Below are 10,094 nucleotides of genomic sequence, written 5' to 3'. Positions count from 1 at the left end.
CGAGGATGCATTTTAACCGAAAGTAACTGGTAATAGCTTGAGAAAAGAAAGAGCAAACTAAGGAGAGAGTTGTTAGCATCAATTAACTGAAGTGAGAAATAAATGAATGAGTCTGATTGAATCCATGTTTCAACCCTAAGAAAATATTGTACGGAAAAAGGATAGGAGGCAAGGAGGATTATTGAAAAATAGTGATGGTATGTTAATCTTCACCAATTTGATTAATTTTGAAACTAGGGTTTAAAGTTTGCATAATGTTTTCATGGCAAAACCATAATTTTTGTTTTTTTTTTGTTTTTTATCAAAATGGTATTACGCATATACAATCAAATTGTATATGATATAAATTATATTATACATGACAAAGAGAAAGCAAATACAAGGAATACAACAATTTTCTCAAACTGGTAAAGAATCCAATTCATGCTCTTCGGTTACGTTCTAAATTACATCAAATGGGAACGAAAAACAAGGAAATAAGAGAAAAGGAAACGCACTCACCAACTAAGATTAGATTTTAGCATAGCTCATAAAGTTTTTGAATGTCATCGGTTAAGTTTCAATTTATTTTGCCACCATTGGAATTTGGTGCTAAGCCGGTTGCCGGAATTACTATATTTTTTTTATATACATTATGTTCATATATATAACTCTGGTGGACTTCAAAAGATGCAACACTTCAGTGGTAAGCCCTTTTGATCGAGCCTTGCCTCCTCATTGCCTGGTAAAATATTATCACCATTTAAATTTTTACGTAACATGCATCAAAGAGAGAATATTTATGCACTGAAGAATTAAATATATCACAAATAATAGCATTAGTTGATCTATATGCAAATCGCCATAATCTACCAATCCAATACAACCAACATTTCTCCATGAAAATAAAGAGATTATAGGATCTACACACCTTCAGGAGGCTGAGCAAGCTTCCTGTTTTGTGGAGACATCATTTCTTTCTTCAACTGAGTCAATATATCCTCCATTGTATACTCCCTCTGCCAATTAGCAAGCATGGGGAAAAGGCTAGGTTCAACCTGGCAATTTTAGCGGCTTTCAGTACATATTGTGGCATAAAAGGTCCTGAGAATAACATCACCTACCACTCCAGTTTCCTGATTGACACAGGTCATGTTTATCCGGGTTTGAAACCTCACACTAGGTGGATTATCTGGATAATCCTTGCCACAGAACAGTTTCAACTGATATATGCATCCTTCGTGAACAGTCTGACATGCAAAAAAAATAAGCAAAACTTAACTCACTTGCTTCATGGTTTGGCAAGCAACGATAACTTCATTTAAGTTGCGAGTATGCAATTATGCAAAGGACAGAATAACAAGGTTCATCTTATAGTGCATACAGACCTAAAACGGTACTCTCCATAAGATTGTCCAATACAACCCATGTAGGATAACTCAATCAAACCATATCCATCCTCCAATAAAAACCTAATGACCTAGATCTAATCCTATCCTTTGCACCAAACTAGACCTAAATGAATTACCTAGAATTGAGACTGTTTTAAGAGAGCAGGAATTTCATGAAGCAGCAATAACGATGACATTTTTGGGGGACAAATATGAAATGATGATGACATATAGCATGATTTATTCATGACGAACAGAGTAATTTCTAATTGGTGGTGAATTTCAATGAAAACGTATGACATTCTCAAAATGAAGAATTTTAATAGAGTTCTTATTTTAGTTGAAAGCTGTGACATCGTTAAATAGGATCAGTATATAATTTTTCAGAAGCTGAAGTTTATGTTAAATGTTCAAAGCTGCAGCTAGAGTGAGTTGCAGGAAGGATTACGATCATAAAGCTTGTATGTTAAACTTCTAGGTGAAACAGTTATAAGGAAGCTAAATGCATTTGCAGGTAATTGGTTAAATTTTCAGACACAGATTGGAATAAAGCAGGTAAATTTTGTGATAAAATAGGGATTAATAACCCTCAAGTTTGGACAGTAGAAAGTAGAAACTCATTAATCAACTTTCACTGGAAAGTACCTTCTTCGTGTATATATATATATAATCGTAAATGTTAATAACAAGCTATAATGCCACCTATCAGTCAGTCAGTCAGTCAGTCAATTGCACCCTACCCTGTGGTGCAAAAAGAATGGTTAAACTACCTACCAAGTCTCTGTACTATAAGTTATTGAAAGAGTAAATTAGTCTCTCTACTATAAAAGTGAGCAATTTAGTCCCTGTACATTTAAGTTTGCAGCATTTCTAAAAACATGACAACGACTAAATTAGTCACTTTTTTTTCCACATTACTTTAAAGCACAAGTCAGCATCTTTTAACTTTCAACCTTACCACCATTTACAATTTTGCATATTTGCTACAAAATTAAAATTGCAAGAACTAAATCACTCTCTTTTATAGTAGGACTAAGTTGCTCTTCAGCCAATAGTACAGGGACCCACCAGGTAGTTTAACTAAAATCAGTAAAGCAGCCTTCCAACTCTGGCTACAGCCTAATTTGCCTCGAGCGTTACTTCTTTTCATGTTTTCAGCATCCACACAAGTTTTTGGTTTTTTTTAATAAAAACATTGTCTAGTTCTCACTAGTAATTAGTCAATCATCTGGAATATCTCAAGGATTGCACCAAGTTGTGAAAATGTGCTTAGCTACAGGTACATGTCAACTTCTAAGTTGGGCTCAGACTCATCATTGCACCTCTCCACTAAAGTTCAGAAAGAAGTGCACTGACTGCCATACAGAGAGAGTGAGAGAGACTCACGTTTGGAGGGCCAATAATAGTCCCAGTCCATGACTGCATGTATATATCATCAGCATCGTCCATCCCATAGCTAACAGTTCCATCTCCAATTCCCTTTTCACCCCTCTCAAGCTCTTCTAGCAATCTGAAACTCCTGGGTACTGCAAAAATCAGATATTTTTTCCTTAGGTCATGATTGACACAAATCACACGTGAAGTTTGTATGAAGTCCATCCCAAATGCAACATCCAAAAATATTAAAAACAAAAGTTTCTTCAATAAAAAAAAAGGTAAAGCCTAAGACAAAAATGAAATGCTTGCATGTTGTGTCAAATAATGCAAAACAGCCAATACAATCCCAGAAACAACCATAATCCCGATAGCATACAATAGCATATGCCACGATTAATCACTCATGAACAATGAATGAGCACAAAAACCAGATATAAAAACAGAACTACCACTTTCCCTCATAAATAGCATATGACAGAACTACCACTTTCCCTCATAAATAGCATATGTTTGGCTCCATTTTTCAAAGACATTTGTCCAATATTGTCATTCAATCAACGACAGTTTTTTTACTGTAAGGTCAGCAGTTGAAGGAATATCCACCCAACATTCAAGTTGGTTTCACAAAAGAGATTGCACCCAAAGCCTTCCAAAATCAAATGCCACTGCACAGCTTTAAGTGTCTGTAAGGCATTGATACCAAGAAAGTTCACTTCTCAATAACCAAGAGGTGATCATCAATGGCCAAAGGGTATGCCATGAGATGGCTCAAAAAAAAAAGAAGGATTTGATTTGAGAACCATAGAAGGAAACTTTTAAGGCCAGAAAAAGTGGTCAAGGAAGTTTCCTCAATTCATTGACAGCAGGCTTAGTTTCCCCTAGGAATAAAATCAAACGTCTCTATTTTAGATTAAACATCTTTTGACAGTAACCTCCATCAAGCATCACTCACCAAATAAACAGAAAAAAAAATCATGTCATCTGCTGATGGCATAAAATCATTCTCACATGTACCAAAAAATGTTACTTTTCCACATCCTTGGTTTTGATTCAATATACATGCCTGCATGCAAATGGTCTTCAGACCTAAAAAGCTATGAAGTCGAGCAAGAAAATATGGGTATCCCAGATAAATAAAAAAGTCATCTACCCTAATACTAACCGGAAAGCGTCATCCAATCTGATTGTCATAACATCTTTTACTTGGTTGAAGTTGAAGCCTAATGCAAAAGGATTGGCTAGTTTAATTGGGATTATTATATGCATTTATTTTCCATACACTGTATACTCGACCACACAAACTAGCATCCTGATTTGCACTTATTTCATTTGTTCATTCATTGCATGCTTGACCAGAATTTCATCAATCAATTAGAAAGCAGATACAACTAGTCCTGAAACATACAGTTGCATTTCATCAACACAAACCAGAGATTAGGAAATCACAGGTTTCAAGGACAGAAAAAGTGTATAAGAAACTTTCTGATCCGCTTTGTGTCTCTTGTCTTGATTATCCATCACATGCTCACCAAGATGAGTTCTCGAAGCCTCAAGGTCAGCAGTCATGATTTGGACAACCATTGACTCAAGGATATTAAGATGGATTCTACAGGTCGTTGTCTTCTTTCAGCTTAAACAAATCATTGCCATTCCATTACAAGCTAAACCTGATACCTCTATTTTGAATGTTCAATTAAGATTGCTAGCACTCCATTTACAGTTGCATATGCGTCCCATGTCACAAGTGCTATTAATTAATCTCAACAGATCCCTTCAGAAGTGGATCAATGGTCTTGACATGTGAAATGAGTTAAAAAAAAGTAACTTCAGAGCTAGCACAGCCCATGCATCATAGTCAAACGGCCATTTTAGCATTATTTATAGTTTTCATGGGCTACAAGCCCTAGGCATGGAAAAAATTTAGAAGAGATGGATACCATTTTGAAGGTTATTTCTTCTTCTTTCTGAATGTAGCCAGTCAGCATTAATATTCTTTACTTGAAACAAGGTACATTAAACAAATGTTGCCAGATGTAATTAGTAATAATATAATGCAATGGCTCCGTTAGACTTAAAGGTATAAATAATTAAACTCAAAAGAGTACCTCAGAACAGAAAGTGAAAAGGAAAACCGATTAAAAATAACAGAACTACCTTAATGCAAATTCGATTAAGGGCTTTATCCATTACCAGTCCAATACCAAGGAAAAGGACAAGAACTCAAAGAAATAGAAAAACTGGCTTCCTTCATTTATTCCTACAATATCAGATTTACCAAATGCAAGGCTACAAATTCATAATCATAAATATCCCTATTATTAAAGCCCAAACTGAAACCGGGAATTAAACCCATTAATATTATAAAAATCTTGAAAATCCACTCTCAAGCATATGAAAACAAGTACTTTAGACTAAACAAAAGAACACCAATATTAAAACTAAACCCTATTTTGTACCAAATCCAAGGAATATCACACCCAAAATACACGAGATGCATATACTTTCGAAGCTCCATCAACAACGGAATGATAACAAAATTTCACGTATAACAAATAAAAATGGGAACTTTGAGTAACAAAAACGACAAATCTGGGGCTTTGAAAATCAAAAACTTACCAACAACACATGATCCTTCTGAACCCATTTCTTCTTTCAATCGTTTCAATTCAAAGGGAGAAAAAAAGAACAAACAGTTATGGTTTCTTTGATTCAAACGAGAGTACCAAACCCCAACCCAAAAAAAGAAAAGAAAGAAAGATGTAGAAGGAGAAATGTTAAAAGAGAAAGTTTGGAATCTAAAATAATAAAAAATCAACAACCACTGTTCAAAACTGACGATGAGTGGTCCACGACTGCTGTTTATCGTGGTCAGGCAAGGCAAGGTTGTTAGGAGAAAGCAATTAAATATAAAAAGTAGAAGCCTTTTCTTATTTACAATGAATAAAAATTATTTAATTATCTGTAACTCTGTTATTTTTTATTTTCTGTTTAATAAAAAATTAAATAGTAAATGTAATTATAAAATGATGATTTAGATTTAGATTGTGTTTGATAAATTGCAAAAAGTTAAATGATAAATTTTTATTATTAAATTTTATAAGTGTGGAAAATATATTAAAAATTTATTTGACATTATACTTTAAAGGAATTGAAGTTTATAACCCTAGTTTGAAAAGAACTAAGCAACAGCAAGATAACAAAAGAATTGCAAATAAACAATAAATTAAACAAAGTGGAAATAAAAGTGGTCCGTTCGCTTTCTTAGGACCTTAACCGTCCCCAGATTGCAACCCAGTTGATCAGAGGGGACCCTCTTCTCACTCTTCCAAAATTTCACCCTTCCGTTTCCTTTTTCCTCTCAAAAGATCTATCGCCTTTCCTCGGAGTGGACCCTTTTGGCCATTTCTTGAGTTAGTTAACCTCGTTGGCCGTCCGATCTTCTATCCTCCTCCATTTTTCCCACCGCGAACTCCGGCACTTCCCCTACCAGGTAAGCTTGCTCCCTTCGTTTTAATCCTCCGTTGCTAAAACATGCGCTTGGTCGTTCCTCTCCCTTGTTGTGTGGGAGAACAAACAGGTATGGAAATCATCTTTTAACGATTTTACATCTTCAATGAAAGCACTTATATATAATAGGCTATATTTTGTTTTCTTTAATTTTTGCCATTATATTTTGAAATTGTGTAAATTTGCCATTCAATTATTAATGTGATTGAATTTTACCAATAAACTTTGAATTTTTTTAAAAAAAATTTTCATCAAACTTTGATTTTTAGTTAAAATTTATCACTTAATGACTTGAAAAAAATCAACTTTAACTACTAATCAAAAGTTTTTTAAAATTCATACTTTTTTATATTATAGATAGATAAGTCATAAATATTTAATTTAATCAAGTTACATATTCAACTTTAACTACTAATAAATTAAGTCATTTATACTAACATTGTAACACCCTCGACTCAATTTGATTGGTTGAATCCAGGTCTTAGGTATTATCACGTTAATACAAATAAAAACTCAATCTACTTTTACAAATTACAATCAATTATGTTACTTAATTACAAAATTTCTAATTTGAATAGATAAACATGTACAAGAAGTAAATATAATTACAACACGTGGTAATTAAAATACAACAATATTTAATTTGAAACTCTAATACAATAAAGATGCCTTAAGTAGGGACTTCTAAGTAATAATTCAGTCCTGGAACACGTCGCCAATCTTGCTCTGTATGCACAATAACCCGATATGTCACTTCTTGGCATAGTCCTAACATCGTCCCTTTTGACGCAGACTTACATCATCTCTCTTGTAACATAACACCCAGAGATAAGTTTATAAGAATTTAGTGAGGAAAACCTCATTTACATGAGTCATATTTGCACATTGCAATTGATAGTTTAGATAGATGATCCTATCATCTTTAAACTTTTAACTTTGTCTCTGATACTTCCTCAAGTTTTGTTTCCATATTTAGATATCATACGTTACTCTGAAATCACTTCCTCTTATCGAAGTATTCAATACATCATTTAGTTCAATCAAAACAATCATAAATCTTTATTCATTTTCTTTTCAGAGATCAATACAATCAGTAATAACATTACGCTTGCAAACTTACTTCTAAGCCATCAAATCATCACAATTTAAAAGAACGTGTGCACAGACGACAGATACCTCTTTCGAACATACAAATTTTACATTTTTATTTTTAGACGAGTCATAGCCTTATGTAACTCTTTTTTATTGTATTAACCATAGAGACATGAAACTTTTCTGATCTTATTGATTTCACTTAAGAGTCATGTTGAATGCGCCTAATCGATTTATTATAAAACTTGCCATAAGAACATTCTTTTTGGTATGTCACTGAGAACTTTATTTTAACGTATCATAAGGACATTTCTTTCAGAGTTCGTCACGAATGATACTTTTTCATATTGCGCTACAAAGGCATTCCTTTCATATTACGCTACAAATGCATTCGTTTAGGGTTCACCGTGAGGGCATTTTCTTTCCTGATGTGTTTGTGATATGAATTTGCCTAGACTCACATTTCGTGAGATTTGCTTATCATGATCCTGGGACACGCAGAAAAAATGAATTGGGCTATAACCATCCTTTAGTCCCTTACAAAGGGTGCCATGACCATGGACTTTCCATTCAAGGTTCTTATTTAAAATCCCGGCTGACCCTTTTGAATATCACCACGGTGAACAGACACAAACTCTTCATGCCCTTCTACAGTTTAAGCCTAACATTTTATTTCACCGAAATATAACACATACGTTCTTGACTTATAATACATATTCCAGGCATACATATAACCATACCTCAGCATTACATTATTTAATCACCATTCATCATGTAAGAGGCCCAATTTGCCGGGGGCCAGACAAAAACCAAACAAAAATAAATAACAACTGTCCTAGTCCATTTACCACATATGTAGCCCAATATGCATTAAACCTAAAAGCCCAATTTACAAACCCAAACACTAAAAACCCTAGACGGCCCAAGTGGCCCATTATCTTAACATTTTTAGAAAAAAAACCTAACCCTAGCCACTCTTTTTAGCTGCTGTCGTTGCATCTTTCCCACGCGTGCCTCCGTACCGCCACGTCAACCTCCGTACATAGCTGGCGTACGACCCTTGTACCTGCAAAACAAACACGCAAACACAGAGGCAAAGAAACGAGTATTGTATTTTCTTTTTTCTTTTCGGCTATAAAAGCCACAAAACAATGATGTATTTTTTTTACGAAGCAATCAAAAATAGAAGAAAAAAGAAATCTTTTAAAGGTGGTCTTATTATTTTTTTCTTTTCATTTTTATTTATTTATTTATTTATTTTTATTTTTTAAAGAGAACAAATGAAAACAGTAAAAAATGGGGGAAGATTTTACTTTTTTTTTATTTTGCGCTGTCGTGGAGGCCGAGGTTCGTCGTTTCCGATGAAAAATGACATTTTTTGGGCCCAAGGAGTCGAAAAGCTAAAAAATGACCTTTTTTAATTTTTTGGCCACCGTGGAAGGTAGCGCTGTCGTCGGCGATCGGCTGTCACCGGCAATCGGCGATCGCCACGGTGGTCCGGTGATCGAAGCCATGGCCGAATTCTAGAAAGAGGGGAGAGAGTTTGAAAGGTTTTTAAAGTTTCTTTTTTTTTAAACAAGGAGTTAAATGATTTTTTTCCAAAAAAAAATTGATTTAATTAGGCATCCAAAATGACGTCGTTTTGGGCAGGCCTCTCAGGCACCAAAACGACATCGTTTTGAGGCCGAACTTGCACACTGACCCGACCCGCAAGGAAGATTCGCGTGTTTTTGATAATTGAGTTATTTACCCTTTCGGTCCTTCCGCCTTTTTGGGTTGTTTTCATTTAGTCCTATTGACACTTTTTATTTATAATTTTTGCCCTGGATTTTTTTAACTGTTTTCAATTTAGTCTCGCGTCCGTGTCCCAAGAATTGGGATAATTTCATATTTGGTCCCTGTCCTTCCTTCGCGCGTTTATTTTAACATTTATTTTTGTTTTATTGGTTTTTTCTAATTTTTAATTTATACCCTGAATTTTAATTTGATTTCAATCTCGTCCTCAGTCCATTTAATTTATTTATTTATTTTAAAAAAATGCTCTTTTATCATCATTTATTTTAAGTTTTTATATATATTATTTATTTTTAAGTTGTTTTACATATTATTTATTTAAATTTTTTATATATTATTTATTGTAAACTATTATATATATCTTTCAAATTTTTATATATATATTTTTTAAAACGGTTTTATATGTTATTTTTTATATTATTTATTTTAAATTGTTTTATTGTTATTTATTTTTAGTTATTTATATTTTGTTTATTTGAAACTTTTTATTATTTATTTTGAATTCTTCTTATAAATCATTTATTTTAAACTATTATTTACTTTAAATTGTTTTATATATTATTTTGTTTCGTTTTCTTTGATTGTTAATATTGGTATTAAAAACATGATGTGTTGTGTAATTAGGGCAATTTACACAAAAAAAGTCTTTTTTTTTAGTTACCGAAATGGGTCTGGTATTTAATTATTTACCGGAATGGGCCATTTTCCGACAAATCGCGTCCACGTGAGCGCGATGTCAGGGGACGCCAGCAAGTCGAGGCCTCGCGCAATTTGTTGCCACGTCAGCAAAGCGCGCTGACGTGGCCGCGACTTGCCCCGCGCGTGAACAGTGCAACGGTTAAATTTTTTACCGTTGCCCCCCAACAGTAAAAAAAAAATTATAAATACCCCCACCCATTTTTTTTCACAAACTAATCCTCTCTCAAATTTCCTCTCAATTTCCTCTAAATTTCC

The 10,094-nt window shown here is 33.8% G+C and overlaps 1 protein-coding gene across 1 annotated transcript; it reads right to left on the bottom strand.

Moving 5' to 3' along the window:
* Positions 1–321: 321 nt before the first annotated feature.
* On the bottom strand, positions 322–8,540 carry LOC107920950 (ubiquitin-conjugating enzyme E2 variant 1A). Its single transcript, XM_016850781.2, has 5 exons — positions 5,364–8,540; positions 2,757–2,896; positions 1,104–1,229; positions 911–1,037; positions 322–721 (listed from the first exon to the last, which is right to left on the bottom strand). The coding sequence occupies exons 1-5, from the start codon at positions 5,389–5,391 to the stop codon at positions 663–665; spliced, it is 480 nt and encodes a 159-aa protein (XP_016706270.1). The 5' UTR covers positions 5,392–8,540; the 3' UTR covers positions 322–662.
* Between the last annotated feature and the right edge of the window lie 1,554 nt (positions 8,541–10,094).

The sequence above is a fragment of the Gossypium hirsutum genome, chromosome D01 (assembly GCF_007990345.1).
Source record: "Gossypium hirsutum isolate 1008001.06 chromosome D01, Gossypium_hirsutum_v2.1, whole genome shotgun sequence".
Classification (NCBI taxonomy): domain Eukaryota; kingdom Viridiplantae; phylum Streptophyta; class Magnoliopsida; order Malvales; family Malvaceae; genus Gossypium; species Gossypium hirsutum.
The sequence above is the reverse complement of the archived record's forward strand: the minus strand, read 5'-3'. Positions and strand labels throughout refer to the sequence as shown.